At 34.0% G+C, this 27,253-nt stretch overlaps 1 protein-coding gene across 1 annotated transcript; it reads left to right on the forward strand.

Moving 5' to 3' along the window:
* Positions 1–5,847: 5,847 nt before the first annotated feature.
* On the forward strand, positions 5,848–27,170 carry LOC6563716 (mothers against decapentaplegic homolog 6). Its single transcript, XM_001990753.2, has 7 exons — positions 5,848–5,992; positions 12,493–13,757; positions 19,631–19,684; positions 19,754–19,945; positions 24,294–24,506; positions 24,577–24,727; positions 24,798–27,170. Exons 2-7 carry the CDS (start codon positions 12,821–12,823, stop codon positions 24,961–24,963), a joined length of 1,713 nt encoding a protein of 570 aa, XP_001990789.2. The 5' UTR covers positions 5,848–5,992; positions 12,493–12,820; the 3' UTR covers positions 24,964–27,170.
* The last annotated feature ends 83 nt before the right edge of the window (positions 27,171–27,253 follow it).

Genomic DNA, 27,253 nt, shown 5'->3' on the forward strand with positions numbered 1-27,253 from the left:
ATTGAGTAATATTTATAATATTTATATGAGTATTAATGCAAATGCAAAATAGACCAACAGTTGCTGCATGAATTGGAAACCGACCAAGAATCAAATCAGAAAAATAATTCTTTGAATTAGTTAAGACGACCAACCACATATGAATGCAAAAATTTTATTACCGAGCGAAGACGATTAAAATTTAATTTTTTAATAATAGAAAGAAATTACCCCGATTTGATTACATTATAAAGTCTATGGTAATCTTTACAGAGAACTCGAAAACCTTTGTGCAAGGAACTACAATTAGATAGATCTATATTCTTGATAAAATTTGACTATATTTATTTATTCCATTTATTTATGTATTTTTAAAGTTCTCAACTAATAAACCCGTTCACAAATATTTATTAAACATTTTTAGGAATGCCTTAACAAATTGGTTGTTTGCTGGCAGGTTATAAAATTGGAAATCCTAGTGATTGTTCCAGATATCTAGGTGTGGCGTTCTGTTCTTGCAAAAAGGTCCATCGAGGTCAAAACGATTTTTCTAATATTACATTTATAAAACCGTTTTCTAAGAAAAGGGTGTCTCATAAGCGGATTGCCCTTCAGACATAATTTATACTTTAAATTGGATTGTAAAATGTTGTACGTACATATTTTAGGAATGTGTTTCGTTGTTATTCAAATATTTAAAAATGTTTAAAAAAAAATTAATTTTATATTCAATTAAATTTCTTGGAGCTTGTGTAAACCAATAAAAAAATTTCATTCGATTAGTGAATAATGTAGTGACCTGAAAATATATGGATATATTTCAAGTTTCATAAGGAACGCTTTTAATTTATGTAATATAATGTATCAAATATAATATAGTATAGAGAAGGAATTTTCAAAAACTTCAATTATCTCAACTTATTCAGAAATCAATCGCAATTAAAAAGAAAGAAGAAACTCAATGAAAGATTTGTGCACAGCCTACTTATCATATATTGCATATGTGTAAGTAATTGAAGTATTTTTGAACATAGTATTGAATCAAGAATTTAAAAGTCAATTTTTCACTAAACTTGTTAATATATGATTTTATAATATTTCTAAAAACAAATGTTAATAATCATTTGCTGATTTATTAATCACTGAAATCATGTGTTAAGTGAAGAACAAGTACAAAATTTGCAAAATGTAAATAAATTAAATTTATTACATCTTAATTGTGATAAATGTAAATTAAGTGTAATGTTTTTTTTATAGGAGATTTACATTTTTGCATAATTAATTTCTGCATAGCAAACCACTTGATCGTATTAAAAATGTCGATAATCCTTTGATACCTGTGTTATTCTATAGTGAGTCCTTTTCTTAAATATGGATATTGTAAATGGTCCTCCAATAATAAGGTTCATCAGATGAATATAGAATCTGTACAAAAATTAACTGGAATACTAATATTAGCTTAGCTGTACATATATACATCCTATTCTGACTGATCGTAGCATCACGCTTCCTAGACAAAATAATAAGTAAGAAAATGTATTGCTCCGACTTAAATAGCCACGTTAATTTTGCAGTTCCGATTATAAGTTTTTCTACCTCAAACTTGTAATACAAACTGTGCTAACCATTTCGGATCTGTTGCTTCACTTATAATGATCTTAAAAGTTGTTCTATTTGTTAGTACAAATACCAAAGTAAGTTTAAATAAGCATAATAATAATAATAATAAGAGAATACGTAAGCAAGACCTAACGCACCAAGATTATTTCCATTATTTACGATTGTTGTCCAAATATACATTATCGCATAATCAAAGGCGATTGTTTTTTAATTCTCTTCATTGGTACTGTATTGTGACTAATATGTTTGTAAGTTTAATCAAACTATACCATAATTGATATATTGATAATAATTATTATGTACGTTATATAACAAAGGTTATCGTTCCATGTACTTTTTGAAATACAAACAAATTATCAAATTGTCAAATCGTGAATTGTTATCAATCATGGTGGAATAGAAATGCTTGTGGCACCTGCTAATGTCTCTATGCACTTATCTATATAATCAGTTTTATTAAAAGTCAAATTAAACAAATCAGATGCATAACACTTACATACACTGGAAGGATAGTTGTTACCTAAAAAATCCATTGTTCGTTTGAAAATGGAAACTTTTTCTTTCCTACACACGAAAATCGGTCCAAAACGAAAATTGCCCTGCATACATGAAAGTCTAGCATGTTTTTAGAAATAATTTCTGAATATAAGAAAACATTTTTGTAAGAATTAGAAAGGCTTCCCCTAAATCGACAGTCCTAGTAATGAAAACCCTTATTTTTAGAAAAAATTCTTTTTAAAATTAAGAAACAAGTAAGAAGAAATTTAAGGGGCTCGGATTTTATAATAGGGTTTAGCTGTCGTTTGCTTCACAGATCATGTAACTCTGTGAGAAGTCACTCAACTCAAATTAAATGATATGTATTTTATGAACTGTCTAAAATGTTTGAATGTGTAAAATCTTAAAATACCAATGCTTTTTATATAGCCACCAAAAAGCTAATGTTAGAGTTGCTTGTACACACATATGAAAATTATACATTTTTTGTTTTTAATTTTAGAAAGATATACCCTGAAATTCAGAAAAGAACAGCTTTTTAAGAATATTCTTTTAGAATAATAAAGTGAGTTTTTCTAATATGCAGGTCGTTTTTTCTGTGTGTCATTATCAAGCTAACCATCAACTGTGGAACCTACGAATAAAGATATATTAATCATAGTCTACATAAATTAATTTTGGGTAGTCTGTCGCCACGTTGGGTTGTTGCAACATTTACATCAAACGTATAGAGCCCATATATTGTGTAGGGACTTGACACACCAACTTAATTTATATACTGTTAGCACTTTCTCAATTTTGGTAGATCATGTAAATTTTAATGTGTACACCTTAAAAATATAGCATTTACTTCGATGGGCCTCAATAATTTCGGGAGCTGCAATGTAGAACGAAAGAATTTGCATAACATCAGTTTTAATTTTTATAAGAAACTCAACTCAAGTTATTCCAAGCCCTCATTCAGAGTCGCAGTGAAGTCGACGTCATCGTGGTTCCCGGTTCCCGGTTTCCGACCTGTTATTATCGTAATGACAGCTGCCTATTTGCTTTTATGTTTTTTTTTCTTTTTGAATCGTCCGAGCCCAAGACAATTATCTCTGCTTGAGCAGACCAGCATACTCACCGATCCTTCTTTGATCTCTTTTGACCGCTGGGAGTGTGTGTGTGTGTGTGTATCTGTGTGTGTCCGTAAATGGGCGCCATGAGTCCGACAGAGATGAACGCAGCAATTGCAAATGATACGTCCTTGATCGCTGTGAATATGTGGGATATTTCTGAGTGGTCCCAATTCATCTCTTCTTTCGCACTTTTTATACCCTTGCTAATGGTAAATAAAATTAATTTATGCAAATATCTTTTCATTAATACCCGAGCCAATATTTCGGTGACTATCAATCTTTTTATATCCCATTCACAGTGGGTTAAAAGAAAAATGAACCATTACAAAAATAATAATGTATCCCTTTAATTTTTTGGCTTTGAAACTGTGGGAGATATAGTGTTTTGCGATTTTTGGGTGCGTGGCGGAAATAATGAAATTCGCTCAACAATGCCAATTGAAGTTTCCTAGTAATATACTGTCAAAGTTTGATGAGGCTAACAAATTTAGTGATTTGCCATTCATATTTGATGACTCTAGCTTCCAAATTGTGTGAGATATATGATTTTATCAATTTATATCTCAAGAAATATCGGTTTTAGTGAATGATTGTGGGATCAAACCCTTATTAATTTAATTTTAACTATCGATTTTTATTGATAGTTGACCTTATCGGATGCAGCACGGACGGACAGCATGTGTTTGCGTTTATATGAAGACAATAATACAAAAGTTTATAATAGCTAGGGCCTTGTAAGGATTAATTTTGTGGGTGTTATGATTTGGTTATGAAGAAAAATTTAAAGAGGCGATTCCGATCGCATAAGGCATATTTATTCTTGATTCGATGTAGTCGATGTCCATCCGTCCGACTGACTGTCTGTCTGCTTCTATTTAAACTTATGTTTCAGGTTTAATGTCTAGACGAAACTTTAAATATATTCGCTTATCTGCTGCATTCAGTGCGTAAATACATCAATTATCTTAAATTTTACATGTGCTAGAATCAGACGAATAACATTTGATTATCCGAAAAAGAAAAGAAATAAAAACATTCATATTTTTCATTCAATAGTTATTATTTACTATTAAGCTAACTTATTTATGCTGAATTACGTCTAAAAAGCCAACTACTGTGAAAATTTCAAAATTCACGTAGACACTCTTTGAGTTTATTGCTATTTACAGGTCTTGTCATGTTCAGAACATATTCATATTGATATGCACACATTCTATCAAAATTTAAATAATCGAGCCAACCACATGGAGTTCAAAATTGCGCGCAGCTAACTTAGCGTGAGTTAGAAATTGCGTGCATCCAACATCAAGTGAGTTAATATGTGGTGCGCGGCGTGTTGAGTATAAGTGTTGGTATGATGTTTCTGTATTAATATGACGGCTGTAGTTGTATGCGAAAGAGAGAGAGAGAGAGAGCGCCGAGAACTCAAACTCACCACACACTGAAGAAATAGAAGACAAAAAAATAATACTCACATGCTCTCATAACGCAAGAAACTCTCAATGTGGACGGACGTGAATTTCGGTTGCTATACGAACATATTTTTGTTGCAAACGCGGGCGTATCCAACAAATAAATGTAATAAGCGACAAAAGCAAGCGCCGCGTTTCTATGTTGATTTTAACATTTTATTTTCGACTCACTGAGCATTTCTTATAGTTCTACTTATACTACTCTTAAGTATTTGTATTTGTGCAAAAGTTAAAAGTGAAGCAAAAATGTAAGCCATATTGTGAATTCAATTAAAAGTGGAATAACGGCAACATTAATGTGAAATCTACAAAATATAAATAAAAACAGAAGTGCTTGCATTGTGAATTATAATCAAACGCGTCGTCTACTAACCACATATATACATATGTACATTCATACTTGCCTACACACATGCATACATAACAACAGTCGTGGTATATGTGTAGGTTGATCAATCAATACACACAGAAGCAATAATAAGTGATTATAAATGTACATATTTTACACATTGTGAAGAACGTTATGTTAAATATACATATATTTATATTATATGTACATATGTTTATGCTTAATAAAAATAATAATAACTATATTTAATGTGTTCAGCGTATACTTTTACTTGAGCATATATTTGATGTATATTTCTTTATTTGTTTGTTTTATGTTTGCAAGCAGTTCTGGTTATTGGTTAGTCTTCCCACTGGGTATTTCGTATTTTATTCAATTTTTTTTAGGAAGTTTGAATTTCGTAGCAGATTCATTTTTTTTAATCGGCACTTTTATTTTTTTATGATTATGTCATTCTATTTGTGTTGGTTTTGTATTAGCAAAAAGAGAATGGGCTCAACAAAAATAATTGTTAATTGAAAACTTGTGCAAAATTGTAATTTTAAAAGATCCACATTTATTATGTATGTGTGTGTATATATGTGTGTGTGTAATTTGAGTAGTAGACCTAAAAAAAAAAAGCTGCTGACTAGTCAAAAAGAAAGAAGCAGAAAAATGTCGATCGCTGAAAGCGCCTACTTCAAAAATAATTATAAAATAAACAAGCTCAGCGCTCGAAAATCAATCTTAATATGCCGTGATAACAAATAATATAATGCTAAAAATATCAATGTGTTTTTATCATATTTAGGAATATGTAATCAAAAAAAAGTGTACTGAAAAAGAAACCAAATACATATCAGAATAAAAATATATCATAAATTGCAAAGCACTGCAAGAAATAACCCATAAGATTGATGTATTTAATACAAACGCGCGATATTACGGATATATTTGGATAAACCCAATTTAACAAAGTAAGTAATAAACATTTTCTTTCCAGTATTGTATTATTCAAGTAATATTGTCAACCGATTATTATCGAAATTATGCAATTACTATTTATAAAAACGATAAGACTTCTCTATACTGATAATTTTCGGGCATTCGTATTTAGTGTTTCTGAAAAATTGAATATGTCCATAAACCATATAAATAAAAAATTGTTATATATACAAATAGTTATCCCCTTTTCCCAATTGGATCTATGTCCATGCGCACATGTTTATCGATATCGAATGTCGGTCGTCGATATACTGTTTGTCAAAAAAGTGTTTTGACAAAAAAAGTTTTTTTTTTTTCATTTTACGTGCAAAAAAAATTTGTTTAATTATTGTATATAAGTTTTCTAATTTATTTAAAATATGTTTATAATCTGAGATAAAAACATATTTTAACAACCAATCAAAATTTGACTTTTTTTCAATTTCTTTCAAAGAAATTTACTAATCTTAAATGTTACGAATAAATTTTGGGACTGTTGGGTTTCTTTTGTTTTTTCCTGATTTTGGTAACAAATAACAATTACAGAGAGAAAAATATCATTCTCGATTTCCTAAGAAATCTTCATTTTTTTCGATGGCCTCAAGCTATTCACTTCTGACAGACAATATTTACGCAAACATGTCTGCTTTAAATAAAGTGCTAAGATAATAAGTCGATATTACCTCGATGTAACTGGTAGTTTGAATCGCTGAAACCTTTACTTCTCGCGCAATTTTAAGATTAAAATAAGCAAACTCAGACACACTGAAGAATGTCCCCAAGGGGGCTTATTGTCTCCACTAATCTGGAGCCTGTTAGTAAACGAACTACTTAGAAGACTTGTGAGCCCGAGTATTCAATGTAGGGGATCGGCTTGGATATCGAGTGACTGGTGTTCGGCCTCAACCTAAATCCTAAACAGTCATGGCCCCCTTTATAAGAAAATATAAGTTACAGAGAATGAAGCAAATATGGCTTTCAAGAACCCCATTAGAAACAATAAGGGAGGTAAAATACATCGGAGTCACACTTGAAAGTAGACTAAACTTTCGCACCCATGTACAAAATACAATATCAGCGTGCTCCAGGAGCAATGCGCACCTGCCCAACAATGCCCTTCGAAGCCTTAATGGAACGCACTCCACTTCATCATATAAGAGTCCAACACAAAGTGATGCTATTAAGGATGTCGGCAGAAGGGGTTGGGGCAATCACTAAGCCAAAGAGATGAACAACTTCTTTCACACTAGCATGTTTCAAGCTAAGGTGTGTGCAATAAGCAAATGTGCGAATTTCAAACTGATAAATGACTATCAGAATACGGACATAACTATGCTATCCGACAGTTAAGCTGCAATGAATGCTTTTAAGAGGACGGAGAGAGACATGACTCAAGCTTGACCAACTTGGAGCCCACAATTGGCTTATCCTATGATGGGTCTCGGGTCACAAGGATATAGCGAGGAATGAATAGGCTGATGAGCAAGTGAAAATGGGTCGGAGAGTATTGAGAGCATATTATCTAACAGGACCAGAACGTTTTGTAGCATAGGAAGACACAATGCGACTGTAACATAGAAACGAAGAAAGACAGGCGACAAGGGAACTGGGCAGAAGCACCAGATCTCCTTCAAGCCAAATGTCTTCTGGATGGCTATAATCATGAGCGATTTAAGAAGGTAAAATACGAAGGAAAGAATAGGTTTAGTATACTCAGCGGTCTATTTACAGCACGTTGTAGACAAAGAAGTCACCTATCTAAATTAGGTATTTTTTAGTAGCGAACTATGCCGGTTTTGTGAAAACAAAAAAGCCTTAGGTAGGAAAAGATGAAGTATCGTGAGGATGAGCTTAGAAACACTCAACCAGACCAGATTTTTACATTCGTGCGGGAGAAGGGGTTGATAAAAGAGCGATAGGCTCAGAAGGGGGCATAATAGATTTGCTGGGTCGCAGTGCATGAATCCCAATTATTAATAATAATAATCTTTAAAAGATCAACCTGACCTTAAAATCCGAAAAGCATTAGGCACACTTTCTATGCAATAGAATAAAGCTACATAGTCTCTAGCGCACTCCGTTAAGTTGATCAAACAAATATAAAGAGCCTATCTAAAGATATATGTATGTGTATATGTGTAAATATAATTTGTGAATTTGCTTATCTTTTACCGTTTTTATTAGCGGGCTAATTTCAACGAAAATAATATCGATAAACGATATCTTCGATCGTTGCCATAATATTTATCAAAATGCATTAACTGTATTCATTCATAGTCATTAATCACAAGAACAGCCTTTAACAGGAAACGCATCAAATTTTTTTTATTTGTCAAGAAGAAGACGAAAAATAGATATGTGGATCAAAAGTGTTGCCAGTGTTGCATTTCGAAGATTTTCAAGAAAACCCAGTGAAGACATTTAATTGCAGTTTCTTCAAAGTAAAAAGACGAGTTGCTTAAAATGCAATAAAAAATAATATAAAAATAAAATGCAATATCTATGTACAAATTTTACATATATTCTCATGCAAATATGTATGTATATATGTACGTAAGCACTTTTTTTTTTGTATTATAGTATTCTTTCATGTATGTGCATTTGTGTGTGTGTGAACTTAAACCGGCGCCATTACATTGTTTTAGTGTGGGTGTGAGTGGCGCCAACAAATGTCAAATACACACACATGTACACACTTGCTTATATGTATAGATTGAGTTGTGCAAGACAGCCGACAAGTGCGCGAATGAACACACAGATGTGCACATATACATGGATATATGTATGTATGTGTGCAAATTGCAATTTTGTTGTGTTTCTGGCAATAATAATATGCTCTCGGTGTACATCATTTGTGTGTTTTCTTTGTTCCACATTGTGCAGCATACCCCACCTCCCCTGCTCGAGTACAATCACAGACTCACGTTTTTATACTTGTTGAATTTTCAGAAGAATTCGGAAATGTGTTTTCGTTCTCACACACACACAAACACGCATACTCGTTAAAGCATACACATATGTTTTCGTATACACACACACACTGACAATACGCTCCGTTCTCCTGTGCACTTGCCTTCACTCTCTCTGGTCTCTCTCCATCCTCTCTCGCTCTCTCTCGTTTCAATTCACCTCACAAATAGTTGATTCTTCAACTTGTCAAACCGGCTAACAAAAAGACCGAACGAACGAACGACGAACCAAACGACCGTCAGTCCGTCCGCCCGTCCGTCTATCCGTCGGTCGGTGTAGCATTAACTGTAGCTCTCTGGCGCTGTCGTCGTTGTCGTTGTCGCTGTTCGCTGTTCGTGTCTGTCTGATATAAGTTTATATTGCTGGCGCCATTGCGACGACGACGCCGCCGCCGACATCGTTACTATTATTTCTTTTATTACGTTTACGTCAGTGGCGCCCACTGTGGCGCCTGTGCCTCATTGCCGTCTCGCCTCTCGCGTCGAGTCGCTGCCTTTTGCTTTGCCTTCGCTGCTGGCACGCAAGCAAATTGAGTAAGTGTGTGTGTGAGTATGCTTCTATACGTATGTATGTATATATACGCACATACATCCATGCATATAGATATGTTTATACATTGTACATAAATAGGCATGTATATATATATATATATATGTGTGTGTGTGTGCCGTCATGTTGGCGTCGGCGCCACTGTCGTCGTCGAGATAAGGAACGCAAGAAATGCCTGCTTTTCTGCCTGCCTGCTGATGATGATGATGATCGTAGGGGGCCAGCCACAGTTTTTTTGTGTTTGGGCTCTGTTAACTCTGGCAACCTCATCTCTGTCTGTGGCTGTGTGAGTGACGCTGCTACCCTGATCCTCTTCTTTCCTTTCCTCTCCTGATTACTCCTGCGCATTGTTTCTCCTCCCCTCTCCTCTTCTTTCCTTGTGCGGCACTTTTGAGCTGTTCAATAGAAAAAAAGGAAGTTGAAATATTCTCAGTCAATTTAATTCCTATGCCGAAATTTTTTAAAAATTCCAATAAATTTGTCAAAAATGCTTTGCGAGTATATTTTTTGGTTTTCATCGTGTTTCGATCGGTTTTTCATAGATCTGTGTTCTCTATTGTTGCCATATATTTTGTGTATACATTTTTCTTATTTCGCTACAATTAAATGGAGTTCCTACAACTAATTAAAAAATAATTAAGATTTATTAAGTAAACTTAACTTAACTTAGACACTGTCAAAAATGTGTTTTTTTCACTGGTTGCACTTCTTTTCCTGCAATAAAATGTACTTATTATTGCCTTTTATTTTTCTAATTTTACTACTATTAAATTGAGCTCTTACAACTAGTTAAAAAAAAAATGTAAAAAGATTCACTAACATAACATTTCTATTATTTAAAAAAATTATCCATTTTTTGGCCTATGAAGAAAGTGCTTACATATGAAAAATGAATGCAATTGGCATTCAGCAATAAAAAAAAAACGAAACTTTTGTTCAATTTGCTTCAAACTGTCAAGGTTTCCATATAAAGATGTTCTAAAATCATTACTTTAATTAATTAGCTTAAAGTTACTTGAGAAATTTGACGCCAAGGTCGGAAACATTACCGGAAATCTATAATCAATATATAATTATATATATACATATGATTTTATAATCTGATTAGGCTGAAAGCATGACAGCTAAGAAGTTAAAAGTTGCATAATAATATTATTTTTAGCTAAATACCCATTAAAATTGATTAATGAGATAGAAGGGAGAGCTCTGTATTAAACTGGATCAATAACTTTTCCCGATAAAAAGCGATTTCCGATAATGTAATAAAAAAAAGTACAATTTCAAATATGAAGCCTTCCATTTCGGTAGGAATAATATAAATAAATGGAGGTTAATTCGTAATCGGTTGAGAAACGTAGAATTTATTTATGATTGACAAAAACTGCAAAATAACTCGGGAATGAAATAACATTCCGCAAAGATATGTGAATTGGACTTTTATAAAAAAGCTTAAAGCGGAATTTTCTCGAAATGTATCCGAAAAATGTATTTTCAAGTATCAATGCATAATTAATTAAATTATTTATTTAATTAATGTCGACTAATATCATTCAACACAGAAAAATACAAATAGAAATTTATTTGAATATTTGAAATAAAATAACACTATATAAAAAAGATTTTAGGGAGTATTTAAATGCTTATTATTAAATGTTATTCGTCGGCAATAAATAAATAAATCAACAACCGAGTCAATTTAGTAAAGAATATAGGAGCTAGAGATTTTAAATCTTCCAGTTTAATTAATTTTCTCGATAACTACCTCAAAGGTTTCCAATATCGATAAAAATCGATAACAATAAAAGCCTCAAGTAAAGATACATATTTTTAATTTCGTAACAAAAACTATCCCTATTATAAACTCAGAGCTGATGCAATATTTTCCGTCTTATTTGTCTGAGATCTTTTTGAGTGTTGGAAAAAGCTTTATTGATTAGGTGAGGAGATTATCGAATGCAAAAAAATACGCTTTAAATTACTTAATTAACAATCATAAACGAAGATGCCAGGATATTGGTATAGAATTTAATCCATATGAATTTCTTAATTTGGTATATTTAAATTTCAATATTATAATGTCGATTCATTGGTTATTAATAGCCATAAATCAATGTTGGAAAGTGAGATGTCGAGAATGAAATGTGTTGATTGTCTTCAAACAGAAAAACGACCCTAAGAAATCTTGAAAGTTATCTGATTATCCTTAGTTTCTCGTCATAGAACGTAATGCATCATTGAGTCAAACTAATGAATTACAAAAAAAAAAAGATTCAACGCTTCAGCGAATTAATGGCATTTTAGCTAACAATGGCCAACAACCAAATATTTAGCTTTGTACAGTATATTATCATTCATATAAATACAATGCAGTATTTTTCTGACAAATAGAAAAAAGCCATAAAATCCAGAAACCATTTCGGTTACTCATCCTATTATTCAGAAACTATATATCTAAATTCCAGAGTTCTTTCTTAATTCCAGGGTACATTTTTCGTAAATGTAGTCTTTTCATATATGTACAAATAACTTTAAAATTAGCTTTGCTTATACTATTAATATCTACCACAATATGTTCTTAGTTTTTCAAAAATATGTTTTCTAAGAATCTTGACTTGCATCTATACTTCTTAGAAATATATTTTCAATTATTAAAAGATATATTTCACAGCAAAGGAAGACTTTCTAATTAAAAAAAATTTAGAATATATTTAGAAATTATTCCTAGACACAAGATAAACTTTTTAAGGCGCTTTTCAAAAATGCAGCTCAATTTTATTTCTGAGTGTAGGACGTCATGTAAGCTATAGGAAAATACTTGGGTACAGGGTGTGCCCGAGTCGAGCTCTCTCTCTCTGTCCCTCACTCTCTCTCTCGTTCTCTCTCTGTATATATATAGCATTCTTACTTGCCTATAATTGTGATTACGTGTCGAGTCAAAAATTAATCAATTGATTTTCTCCTTTTTTTATTGCAGAGAACAAAACAATAAATTACCAACACGAGCATATCACGGCTGAAAGCCTATTGAACGAGATAATAAAGAAAATTAAAAACCGCGAATCGGCGCTCTAGTCAAAATCGAAAATAAATATACATATATACATATATAATATATATGTAATATATTTATGTGTTGGCTTGTTTGTTTAATAGTTAACGAAACTAGGAATCAAGACCCACCGGACATATCATCAGCCAAGCATCAGCAGCAAAGCAAAGCCTCGACTTTAAACAAATTTGATAAATTCAAATAATGCGCATACGATAAGGATCGATGTTACCAAAAAACTTGATGTCCCTCCATGAGATTCCCAAGCGACAAGAAAAGAAGAGAACTATGGCGTTATGCGTCAGAGAACACCGGGGCAACGTGCGATGCATATGGGAAACAGATAATGCCCAAACAGCAACCACAGCCGCCTCACCCTCAACATCAACGCCACCTTCAGCTGCACACGTGCTATACCACGAGGACAACACCACCACCACAACCACCACTCCCCAGCTACACAATATGCTATTTGCCACAAATCCAGGATCAGCAGCAGCAGCATCAGCATCAATTGGCAACCGAAGCAGCAGCGATCGACGAATATTCGAGCTATTCTTATACCGAGAATGGTTGCAACTACGCAAATGCTGGCGCCGGCATATTAAGCGACGAAAACGGTCCTGTTTGTGCCACAGCGGCGAGTGCGGCAAGTGCGGCATCCTTTGCGATGTCAGCGGCAAACATGTTTCTGCGCAACTGTTGCGGCGGCGGCGAGACAACGACAGACTCCTCCTCGAGCAGTGGATCAGCGGACAGCAGACGCCAAATACTGCTGAGTCGTCAGCGTCCCAGCTCAACGTGCAACTTGCTGCGGCAACCTGCTACCAATCTGCTGTACTACCAAAGCTTCGAGGCGCTGTGGAAGAAGCTGAAGAGCAAACAAATCGCCGATCTAATCCAAGCGGTGAAAAGTCGTGTCGAACCACCAACGCCGCATCCCAAGTGCAACGGCGGCCTCACATCATCATCAGCCTCGACGACAAGCTATCTCCAGTGCATCCTGATCAAGTCCAACTCGCCCAGCGACCAGCTGCAGCACGTCTTCACATGCAGGCTCTTCTTCTGGCCCGAACTCAGGAATGCCGACGAACTGAGGCGACATCCTACTTGCCCCAGTGCACTCGATTACGTCTACGTCTGCTGCAACCCACTGCACTGGTATCGCATGACTTACCCCATCGATTCAGGTAGGTTCATGTAGAAAAATATACAAAACGAAAATAAATTAAATTAAAAACACAAATTTATACTTATGCATTTTAACTTGAAATAACTGCGAAATGCTCTGATACCAATAAGTAATACCAGCCGATAGCATGTGCCAAAATTAGGGTTTGTGTTACCAAATCTACCAATCTCTGAAACACATTCCTGGTCATCTATGTTCAAATTTTGACTTTAAAATTCTGGCAGATGTATGCTATGCGGGCGTGGCCTGAAAATGTAAATCCTTGAAATCAGCTAACTATGACTATCTTTAAAATTGTGGGAGATATGCGGTTTTATCGGTCCAGACTTTCAGAAATATCCCTTTTGGCGATTATGAGGGCAGAAGTTATAGCCATTTATGATTTTTATGGGCTGAGCGCCTGCTGGAGGCGGAGGTGGGCGTGGCCGATGCTGACATCGCAGATAAACTACAAACAAACTTAACAGATTACATGATTAAGTCTATTGCATTCATGGCAGAGGGTTCGAAAATAATAAGTAGTAGACAAATTACACTCTGAAAAAAACGCGAATTTTTTAAATGTACTATACTTTTGGCGTCAAGTGTAACTCACCTTATATTTCTAAAAACCACTTGTGTACAACTCCAATATTAGATTTTTTGTTAATTATATTGGATTTTCTGGATCTCAAGAAAGGATTTTTTTTGTGAATCTGGGCTTGCATTTCTACGTTTTGCAATATTTTCTATTATAAAAAATTAAATTCTCAAAAATAGAAAAAACTAAACTCCAGTTTTTTTTTTTTAATATTTTTTATCTTCATATATTTAGAATTTATATCTAAAAACTATGAAAACTTTCACCTTTTAAACTATTCGTGACGATTTTCATATCAGGTCGATTTTGTACAATTCAACAACAGTTTTGTGTGCAACTAGAAAAAAGTTTCATATTTTTCTCAAAATGTAAATGGATGTCACCCACAGTATTTGACTGATTTTGAATATGTTTTAAAGTCACAAACTTTGAAAGGCTTAACTTACTGATGACTTTTTCCAAAGATGTTTCGATGTTTTGAGTCAATATATTTCCGATACACATACATTCGTCCAAACAAATCACAAAAATGTATATCATTTACAGTTTTAGAATCACGTAGTCTTTTTTTTTTTAAATGTTCTACTCTTTATCATTTATTTCAGTCCATCAAAAATTATCTTAACCATAAATATTTTTTTCCAATTCTACGAAATTTAAATTAAAAAGTTATTTTTGTACATTGCGTGATTGAACATTTTATCTTGACAATTTTCACGCCAATCAATTACAAATCGATTTTGGGAAAACAAATTTTAACTTTCTCTGACATACTACAATTTTCGCATATTCAATAAATATGGATTGACCATGAAACGACCTTTTGCTGTTGATTGCATTTTTTTTTTGGCAAAAAGCATTGTTCATTGAATCATCCAGTTTTGGATTTCAGATGGTCAGATTTAAGACCATTGCAATACGACATTTCACAGCTCCCCCCCAACTGCCAGAAATGTTTGCCACTAGCGCCATCCTAACGAGAAATGTTTTCCACTCATATCCTCAATACAATTTAAGTTCGGGAGTCTCTACAAATGGGAAATTCTCGATAAACCTTCGAAGGCTGACCCATGACCAATGTCTCGCATTATTAGTGGACTGAAACCCCACTATTCGGGGCCCTTGAAACTAGTGAAGCTTACACAATATACGCTTATACATAAGCTTTTATACGCCTACGTCAGATATCCCTTGTTAAAACCCATTTATTTGCACACAATTTTAAAGATAAAGTCAACAAATTGGAATGGTAGATTGCTGGTAATCTTTTACTATTTTTTTTATAATGTGAATATAACCATTTCCTTCCCGGGGGTAGTATAATTTTGTGGAGAAGCTTGTAACCAGGGTGTTAAGCCGAAAAGAATTTTGCTTGCGATTTGTGTATGTATAATTGAATTTAAGTTCTGATTACGATGCTGATTCTGAATCTCAGTTGGTAAGCATGCGGCTCCCATTCCGATTCCCATTCAAGTTTGACCCACTGAAACATGAATAATAGATAGGGTATTGTCATGGTCGACATCGATATGAAAATATCGCTATCGAATGCAGCGTTCATTTTTCTCTTTCATTTTGTGCAAACACGATCCCATCAATCAAATAATGTCGTTGAATACAGGTGAATACAGCCGAGGTGAGCAAAAATCACTTGATTTTTAGCGGTCTGCTCGACGATCGATCGGATGCCAGCCATCGTGTTGTGATTAAGGCGATGTTGGAATTTTACTGCTGCTCCCTTCGCTTTTGGCTTGGCTTTTTTCGTGTTAGCTCTTCAAGAATTGTTCGAGCGTTGGAGAGAGGGAGGAGTGAGGCGGGGTAGCAAACGTAATCAGGTTTAACTGGTAATGGAGCTAACCAGCCAGGCACACCAACACTCTGCCTCTGCTCTGCTGACGTGTGTAGCGCCAGCTTCCTCCGCTCCCAGAGCGGCAAGTGCCGCACATCAAACGACTTGTTGTGCGCCAATAAAATGTCCCCAGTGGTGCGGTGGTGTGGTGGTGCTTCGGCTGATATGCAAACATTATTTATTTATATTTATTTCTATTTCGACGCTGCTGATGTTTGGTCTGGCTCCGCGCAAGTTGCTTGCTGCCTTTTATAATTCCCCTCAGCTATTAAATGAAGCATTGGGGTATACCATACTAAACTAAAGGCGATTACATTTCAAATTTAATATAAAAGCCTTCGTATGAAAAAAAAACGTTTTCGGGATCTCACAAATACCAAATATAGTGAATAACTCTTTTAAAACAAATTTTTTAATAGGATTCCAATTTTGCGTCAGTTATTAATAATTGATATTAAATAAGCTACGAAGAGGAATCTATAGTATGAATCAATTTAAATGTATTTTCGATGAGTGTTAACAATCGAATCAATTAAATTATGTATTTTTGCTTTAGTAATGTATAGTCATGTCCTTCTGTCTGTCTTTGACAGTTTGGCTGCGAGCAGGGTATGTTCTAGTAGAACACTCTTTATTTCTGTATTATAATGTTTAATTACATTAGCACTCAAAGTTTTGTTTTTGTTTTTAAATGCATCACAATAGAAGTTGTTGCTTAATTTTATATTTTGACAAGTAAATTTGTTTCTCTTGTTTTTAATGTGTGTTTTTAATTAAAATACTTGTTTGTGTCGGACGTAGTTAAAGTTAAATTAATTGTGCTCATAAATAACCTTAAGTGATCTACTTTGATTATTATAATCGACCAAAAAAATGCTAAACAAAATGTGAAAATGAAGTATTTGGCTGTGATGATATCTAGCCTATAAGCAAAGTGATGTTTATACCTAATAGTTAAATATGAGTAAAAGAATATTATTAATACAACAGAATGGCACTTCAACTTTAAGCTCTTTAGAATCTATCTAAATATATCTCCCAGCTGACTCTTAAAAATGCTTGGAAATATATAGATTGTATCGATATAATGTGCTAGGCCTATCTACGGCTCATTGCTTATCGATTGTCGATTAAATTATAACAACTTGTACAGTATCATATTGCAAACGAGAAGCTCATTTAAAAGTGGAAATTTCTTACAGTCCCCTAAAATGTTTGTTGATTCTAATATACATTATAATTATATAGATTTAATGAAAAAGATTTAGAGGTACTTGCGGATCTTAATTAAACCGGTTTTACAAATTAAATACCAAACAAAATGTCCGTGTATAAGAAGTTTGGAATTATATTTGAATGACTATGATAGCCGGATTCCGCTATGCACAAAATTTCTTACATTATCATTCTTGACGTTTCGCGATTCCATTATGACTCTCCATTGTCGTTAACATGTGAATGGCAAAATTAACACTTGATTTAAATCAAACAGTTGATCGTAGTAGTTTTGTTTTTTTTGTGCGAAATGAGACAAATTTACAAATTGAAAAGAATATTTTGATTTTAGCATTAAATTAAAATGAATTACAAAAAATAAATGTAATTATTAAAGTTAAAATTTGTATAACTATGTAATCATTTTAAAATAGACGTTCATCTTGCTTGAAAATCATCGATACGAACTTAAACAAATCATTGCAGTAAATATTCGCGAATTTCAAAAATTCTCAACATACCTATAGAATGTGGAATGTACAGAATGTTAAAAAAAAATGACTGGAAACACTTTACTTTACTTTAGATATTGTCAAAATTCCAGAATGAAAAAAACATAATGGAATTAGTTACAGGGTATATTTTAGTAATGCACTATCGAACAAACTTTTCTTCTTGGTTTGTTTTTAGTTTTTGTATTGTTTTTGTTATGCTTTGCTTCGGTTTCTGTTGTATTTATATGTTTGTATGTGTTGTGTTCTCGAATACTAATATTGTACTATTTTTGTGAAGCATGATCTCATCGCTCACAGCTTGTCTTAAACACGCGCAGTTTAACCCGGTGTCTGTCTTGGTTAACTCTTCACACCGCTTACAATTAATATACAAAATTATTAATTTATTGATCGCTTATTGTTAAATCCGTATTCTGAGTTTGCCCTACAATTGCTGGTCATCTGAGCACCTGAATCCTTTTCATTTCTGATTTCAACGATGAAATAAAAATAAAAGAAAAATACTTGCTTTACCTAATATTATTAACACTATTATGTACACAACTCAATTTGTGGATAAATCTAAACGATATTGCGGCTGGATTTGAGCATTATTAGTTAGATATTTGAATAATTAATGATAACAGCATTATAAAGATTTTATTAATTTATATAATGTAATTTATAAAAACACTTTTTAAAAAACTGGTCAATAAGAATGGAACCTGCTTGCAAGGCAAACACTATTTTCCATTGAGGTAATCATTTTATAATCCTAAAGCTAACTTGGATTTTAAGTTGAACAATAAAATATATCTTAAAAATCAGGCTTGATTTATTCAGTTTTTGAATCGTAACTATTAACTTATTTATTTCCTTAATTTAAGAAGTGTTTCAGGGGATTTTCAGAGCTTACCTAAAATTAGATAATGCCTTTCTATCGGTGTACTTTTTTGACAAACCTCGTCTAAAATTTTGTATTGTGATGAAAAGAGAATTGTCAGAGGACGAAAGTTTGTTAGGTTTGGGTACAGAGCATCTTTCAGTTTGGCATTCGCGACTTAAGAACTGTTATGCATTTAAATACAGTCATGTATAAGTATTTACGAATTTGTGCAATGGCATATACCCTGTAACTATCACAAAAGATTGAGAAGGTATTAGAGAGATGTGAAAATGGTAAATAAGCAGACACAAGCATTTCCGAATCCTTTAATTATATATACATTTCTGGATTAGCATCAATATCCGAGTATCCTTTCTGTTTTGTCTGATTTTACACATGATTACTTGGATGTCAGACACAAAAAAAGCTATTGACTTAGTATATAGATTCTCGTATCAAGAGTAAGATACTTTCACTTTATCGATAACTTCCCCGTTGCACGAATTGCAAATATTTCAACGTATAGGGTATGCACTAGCCAGCTCTCTTGTCTTAAGCACTCTTGTTTCGTATGGCATATAGTATCCGCTTATTTCAGTTCCTTCGGCTTGCTGCCTGCCACAAAATGGGGAAAACGTATTACTCTTTAAACACACATAATGATCGAACCTGAATGTTATTTAAAATGAACCATGTATTTTATATAACAATTTAATTACATAAGCACAGATATTCTTCGAATCTGAAATTTAAAATCTATATAAATTTTTTTTTTAGCAATTGCATTACTTAAACACAGATAATGACCGATAATTATATATATACATATATTTGATTACATTTGCAGAACTCGCACCCCCGCCTTATCAGCGCTCGAAAATGCTGAGACTCCGAGATACAGGTAGGTTTTCTTAATGAATTTTGTGATTCGCTGACTATGAAACTGAAGAGAGGTCCACCCTAATCCCAGATTCCGAGGGAAACACTCAAAACAACAACGAACAGTCGTCGTCAGCGTCGTGGACCGTACAGAGCAACAACAACAACAACAACAGCAGCAGCAGCAGCAGCAGCGGCTCCCACCACAGCCGAAGCATTTCGACGAGCATCATCAAAAAGGAGGCGGCGGAGTGCCTCCAGTCTTTCACCACTAGTGGAAAAGGTGAGTTCAGTGTGTGTTTCTGTTTGAACGGACGAAACGTGGCCTCTTCTTGATCTCTTTTGTTCTTATCTTCGGAGCGTCTTTTCTTTTTTTTTTTTTGAGCACTGAGAAAGAGCCAGCGAAAAAAACCTCCTCGCTTTTGTGCTCATTTTTATACATATAAACGTCTGTACACATTCATGCATACATGCATGTATGGTGAGTATAATAAATAAGCATACACACTGTGCTGCTTATGTACCGTGTGTGTATGTGTGTATGTATGTGTATGCGGTCGCGTGCGTGTGTTTGAGCACGCCGGCACGGGCCGAGTCAGGCAGGCAGTTGTTCGTTCATGGCGCCAGCTTGCCGCGTCAGGTCGTCACTTTCTATATTGATATTAACTTTTAAACGAAAACAGCAAAAACGACACGAAAATAAATAATGAGCGAAAAACAAATACAAACAGTGCGAGGCGAATGCGAATAAGAGTGAGGCGTCGGAGTCGGCGACGGTGATGGCGACGAGGACGGCGAAGTAGAAGGCAAAAATCTGCACTTACGAACTGTTTTGTGGAGTGTTGCGGGCGGGGCGGGGGCGAGAGGAGTGGCTGTGAATTGGCTGCGGCCGGTTATCGGCACCACACGCTGTGTGGATTTTAGAGAGGGGGAGAGGGGTGAACGGAGGTAGTGGCATTATGACTATGATATCATTCATGGCGCTAACCGCCAACGCCGCCGCCACCAAATTGAACAATATGTTTTTTCTCACTTTTTTTTATGGCATATTCGAAGCGAAAAATGACAGAGTAGCTTTTGCATTATTCGGATGGGAAGCGCATTCATCGCATTTGTTTAGGAATTTCCTTAGTGTGCCAACAGTTCATTGAATCAAATTTGCGAAACTCATTAGATTTCGAGTTTTATTATATTTGGGAAAAAATAATCAAAATAACATAAATCTATAACATATAATTCCCATATATGGGGAAGCATTGGTAATATTTTAAATTAATGACAATGTTGAGATGTGGGTAGGCGGTCTTAAATGGAAAGCTGTTGTTTTTGCTGTCTTTTTCTTATATTTATTTTATCGTGCTCACTGACAGAATAGCCAAAGGAGCTCCAAAAGTATTTCTATAGATTTTCGAAATCTTTAAAGATTTTCTATCTTTTTGTTATATTTCAATTAATTTTCCAACAATTTCCAAAATACTGACAGAAAATTAACTTCGCCGCATACATTCTTGACCCTCTACTTTCGATCTGAAGAGGTAAAATTAAATAATAATAAAAAAATGTTTAGTTAATACTTAAATCATAACTAATAGTATAAAATGCTAAAAATAAAATTACTTTGGTTATTCGAATGTAAAATGATTCAACAAATAGTGCAAGGAATTGGGATACCCAGACCTCAAAATGTTAATGATTAATATACAGAAACTAAGAATAAAGAGAATGGTATGAGGAAAGAGAGAGAGAGAGAGAGGGAAAAATAGCAATGCTTGCAGTTGTTTCTTTACATTTTTGGCAATGTCTTCATTTAGTTTTGATATAATTTTTTTTTTTAGATTTTCTAGTTTAAAAAAATGGACTAAACATTACAAACTTTTAAAAATTCAATTGAAAATAATACATTTGAACCATAGAAAAACAATGCATACAAATTATTAAATCCAAAGATAATTAAAATTTATATGTATTTATGTATTTATTAGTATTTCAGTATAAACATTTTCGTCCATATTTAAACAGTTAAATAAATTTATCTTTTCAACTTATTTAATGATAACTAATAACAGTCCACTATTTTTAAAAATAACAATGTAGAACTAAAATACGAATTACGAATTAAATTATTTTAAATTAAAAGAGAAATTAAATACAAAAAAAAAAATGAAATTAAGAATATAATAAATAAATCCATGGATATTAAAGTGTAAAATTGTATAATAATTATTGAAAGGATTAGCCGGACATTTTTAAGTGTTAGTAGTTTCGTAATGAGGAAAGTAAAAACGTTAGAGAGAAAAGTGAAAAAGAAAATGAAAAAAATAAGCGAGTCTTTGAATATCGTATGTGAAGTAAGAAAAGCTTAACACAGCTAAGCTAATGTAATTACAAGAAGAGAGTTACAGACTTGAAGAAATTAAGAGTTACAAATGACACGAACATCAAGTAATAAATTATAAATAAATTTTCTTTTACTAATGCTTCATAGTAAAGTGACGTCACCCGTTGGACTTTTCTATTGGACCGGCATTGATTTTGACAAAGTTTATTTTTCATTAGATAATATCAACTAAAATAAGCAACAACTGCAAGTGATTGAAATGCACTGATAATATATTACATATTTTATTTATGGAATCATCATCTTTTGCGGCAGTTATTTTCGAAACAAAAAAATTAAGTATTTGAAAAATTCAAAACATAATTTCGGAAGAAAAAAAATCAAAAATAGATTGGTCAACTTAAATAGAATATTTGTTTGAAATGGGGCTAATTTCGCGCTAAGGGGATGATAATTGGAGTTGAGCAAGTTGACTTGAACAGGCGCGAAGTATGTGTGATGTATTTACACACACATACAAATACACATACACTCTTACAAGAGCGACATGTGTGGCCACTAATAAAACTACCAACTTACACTGTGGGGCCACACACACGCACAGGTAGAATATAAAATGTTCTAAATTTAAAGATGATGTTGTGTGTTGTGTGTTGTGTGTTGTGCTTTAGCCCCCGTGGATGCGCACTTCTTTATGTACTTACACACAAACACACATGTATATGTATATATATACTATTATGTATACATATATCTAACGAAGAATACAAAACAAGAGCCGAGCGAACAAGCGGCGCTAAGCATCACATCGTCTCAGATACGAACAAATGCCGCCGTTCGTCTCTGGCGGGTGCCAAAACTGTGGCGGCATTGGCGCCACAGCAAGCGGCGACAGAAACCTGCTACGCCCCTCCCCCAACTCCCCCATCCCTCTCTCTCACCCATACTCGTGAACTGCAAGCAATGGGATTTTCACACAGGCAGCAGGGGGTTTCTGAGCAACTTATTTTTTAATGTTCAGCATATTTCGATGATAATACTTAGGTAATTAAAATTTCCAGCACATTTAATATGCATGTATTTGTATTTGAGCATGCGTGCAATTCAATTATGTATGTACATAAATTAACTTAATATATACAGGTTCACAAAATAAACATCTGTGGGTAAACTCAACTGATATTGTAGATACATATATTTAACTAGGCTTTACAATAGCAGTTACGTCAACTTACCAATCCGTCCCATTGCTAATCTTGCACCCCTTTTCCAGGTTGACATACATTTGCAATTACTTTCAATCTGTTCTGAATTCTGTTGCTTTCAATTATTTTAAATTTTGTATTTGTTTAATGTGGTCTATTAACAGGCGACAGCAATTTCAAATATTGAACTTTAAAAGCTACAGCTTAAGAATAAAATAATATATCAAACAATAAATAATTCAGAATAATAATTATAAATTTTAACATAAAACAAAAATTTGCCTCACATGTAAAAAATCGAGCTTATTGAGGCGCGCTGCAATTTGCGAAAGTGCAAAATCTTTTCGTGTCCATTTTCAGAACTGGCGATTATAATATTGTTAATCAATATGCTATTAAATATGGCCATGCCCCCAACTGCATGTCAGCATCTGAGCAACGTATAAGCTATCAATTGAACGATGTTTTTTATATGATGAAATTCACTAGTTAAGGGAGTTATTATGTTCTTAATATTGTGGCATTTAGTTGTCAACATCGGAATACTATTTGAGGTCTCTGCCAAGCTTGAACATGACTAAGCAATTGCAAAACAAATCTGCTTATTCTTATACTTATTTTAGTCGACTTTTGCGATCGCTTTTGTCAATTGCACACACATCATTAAAATCAACTGTCTCTGCAAGGAAATTTTGCAAGTGCACAGAAAATGCAACAATTACAGCCGTAAGACTGAGAGAATCCATAAGCTAGATAACTCAGAATAAAGGTCACTCATCCATGCTAGCTGAGAATACAATAGTCGCCCAAAAGCAGACTACTAATATGACGAAATATTTCAGAAATAGCTATAAGCGAAGCACTCACATACCTAAGCCCTGCTATGCCAATATCTAGGACAGGAGGAATCTCCTCTGTCAAGTAGGAAGAGGTATCTGCTGAAAACTTCATTTTTTGTCCTGCTTTGCACTTGTCAGGAAGAGATTAAGCACACTGGGAAGCCCTTTTCTAATCGATCTATCGCAGCTAGCATTTAAGAATGTGAGCAAGACTAAGACTAAGCCTAAGCTGCTTTCTTTCAATTTTAGATGGAAGCGCCTGCACACAAGCGTGGTGCCAGATCGCCTACTGGGAGCTGGCTCAGCGCATCGGGGAGCTCTTCCATGCCACGAAGCCAGTACTCAATATTCACGCAGACGGGTCCGTCGACTGTGCCGGAGAGAGCCTCTGTCTGCGTGAATTACAGGGCAAGGGGAATCAACGCGATTCTGTGCAAAGCACGCGACAAAAAGTGGGTCTGGGTAAGTAGAATCAATTGAATACGGTTACGAATAGATGTGGAAATGGAAATGGTAATTGACTTTGTTGCAGGTGTAACTCTAAGTGTGGAAGGTGGCGATGTGTGGATATACAATCGCAGTAATGTGCCCGTATTCGTGGATTCCCCAACACTGGCCGAACGCATGGATCGGGTGTGCAGAGTGATGCCTGGCCACTGTCTCAAAGCCTTCGACACACACAGGTAAATATATGAAATGAAATTAAATATAATAAAATAATAGTAACTGTGACTCCTTCCAATTAATTAACAGGGCTCTAGTGCTGGCTAGCCAGCAGTCGCAACCGACGCATCTGGGACCAATTGATCGGTTTAGCATGAAGATTAGCTTTGAGAAGGGTTGGGGCAACAAATACAAGCGGCCAGACATTATGGGCTGTCCCTGTTGGCTGGAGGTGCACTTCTGTCAACTGCGGTGACAGTGCCAGCAGCAGCCGGCGGGCGCTGCAACTGCGCTCCGTTTGCTTGATTCAACCACCAGCAACACCACCAACTTCACCAATCACATGTGTTGTAGGCCACCACATGTGCTGCAACGGTCGCGGCAACTGCAACAAATACTTCGGAACCTGTTGACGAGGCTGGGCAGTAAGGCGTGCATCTTGAGACTACCGGAAATTATTAATACAAGGAGTTTTAAATTGCGGCAACCGGATTAGCAAGCAAGCAAGTAGGAGGGCCACACAACAATGGACTGCAAACGATATATATATATATGTGCATATATATATATATATATATATGGTACTTTAAAAGTTTAAACCTATTACGAGAAATGTTTCAATTAATTGCTAAATGCCACATCGAAATTAACTTATGTATAAAGCATGATGCGCAACGACGAAGCTAGAAGTGTTAAATGTGTTAAATTCAAATAGTAATTCATTGTTAAACATAGCTAAGATTAGCTACAATTAAAATCCTGTGATTCACTCTATATATGTACACACCTACATATGTATGTATGTACACAAACACACACACAAACCACACACACACACCACACACACACACATCCAGTATGTATGTGCAGGCACAAAGAAAGAACTCAACCTCGGTAATTTTAAATGTGTGTAATATTCATGTTCATATCTAATTTTAAATAGTAAGAACAAAAAAACTCGTTTCACGAATAACTGCTGATATTTCAACGGGCATTCTACTTAATAATCGCCGTAATATACGCATATAGACATTCGAAATTCACCGTTGTAATGATGGCTTATGATGGATTTTGAATTCACATATTTATTTCTTCCAGTGGCAGCTCAAAAATTCAGTACAAATAATGTTAGCCCGATTTTCCTTTTATGGTTTTATAAATTGCAACACTCGTTAATACTGCAAAGCATTCTCTAACCCATCCAACTTTTCTGATTTTATTTGAAAATCCATTAATATTAGTGGTAAATTGATTCTTTTTTATTAAACACTGAAGTTTTTAGCTGTTTTTTTTTTTTTTTAAATCTTGATTTATGTGTTTGACAATATTTAGTGTTATATTAAACCGATCAAACAAGCTTTTGCTTAAAAGTCATTTAAATAAGCCAAATATAAATTGATTTTTTATTAAATACAATTTTAATCATTCTAGCTTTAATTTGCATTAATGAGTCCATCTGGTCAAATCTAAATTTAATTATACATTCAAAACACCATAAATCGATTGTAAACCAAGTTTCATTGGGATTATCTCAAGTTGGAGCCCTATGCGGGTGAAGCTTGGACTATAATCGCTTTGTTTCTAAATTTAAAACGATTTTTGGCGGCATTTTGAGCTTCGCTGAATCGGGTATTTATAACCGGAGATATTGCAAAATATGTAAAGACTGGATTTGAAAAACCATTTTGCAAAACTTAATATTATTTTTTAAAAAAGTAGTCTTCGAAATATATTTACAAAATTTTGTTCTGCAATTAACGTCATAGTGTAATTTGTCATCAATCGATCATGCCCAAGCATTTTTTTATTTTATGTTGATGTGATGATCGATTTTTAGCTGGTTTTTTTTTATTGTTTTCATCAAGCCTTAGTATTATACTCATTTGCCTTTCAATATGAAGGAAATGCAAATTTGAGCAAACTGAAGGCATTTCCAGTAAAGTTGTGGAAATTAAACTTGGTCCATGCCTGATTCTTCCGGGCTGACGAATATTGTAATGAGTAAGTTCAGTGAAACTTAAGCTCACTGCAGATCAGATTAGAATCATAATCAGAACCAGATCAGATCAGATCAGGTTGCCATTTGCCATCTGCCCACTCGAAACAATGAAAGTTCTGAAAGTGCCTACTCATATGTACGTACATGCATTCATATGTACACAAGTACATTTTAATTCCAAAAATTTATTATTATAATAACCATACGCCCTTTTATAAAAGCATAAGTACATACGCGAGTACATACATACATATGTTGTAGTAAGAAAGCTGATTTTAAAAAGTGCTTGGACTTGAGTCATTTTGAATTTATGCAACGCATATGTATATGTACATACTTATATATGTATATACTTACAGTATATATATTCAAAATGATCAAATATTTAATCAGCGTTAATAGTTGTAGACCTAATGTTAAGTTTTAAGAAATATTTTGTAATAAAATTTCAATATATTTACAAATTTGGATTTTTCACTGTCATTTTCTTAATGTAACATAATTGCCATAAGTAATATTACAAGAGTCTCGCACTCTTTTTTTTTAT

Source organism: Drosophila grimshawi, unplaced genomic scaffold (genome assembly GCF_018153295.1).
Source record: "Drosophila grimshawi isolate 15287-2541.00 unplaced genomic scaffold, ASM1815329v1 contig_733, whole genome shotgun sequence".
Classification (NCBI taxonomy): Eukaryota; Metazoa; Arthropoda; class Insecta; order Diptera; family Drosophilidae; genus Drosophila; species Drosophila grimshawi.

Excerpts from the sequence above, each read along its gene's own strand:
- LOC6563716 (XM_001990753.2), top strand. The coding sequence starts at position 12,821 with ATGAGATTCCCAAGCGACAAGAAAAGAAGAGAACTATGGCGTTATGCG. Across the intron at positions 13,758-19,630 it reads GACTTACCCCATCGATTCAG|AACTCGCACCCCCGCCTTAT; the intron begins GTAGGTTCATGT and ends TTACATTTGCAG. Across the intron at positions 24,728-24,797 it reads AAAGCCTTCGACACACACAG|GGCTCTAGTGCTGGCTAGCC; the intron begins GTAAATATATGA and ends ATTAATTAACAG.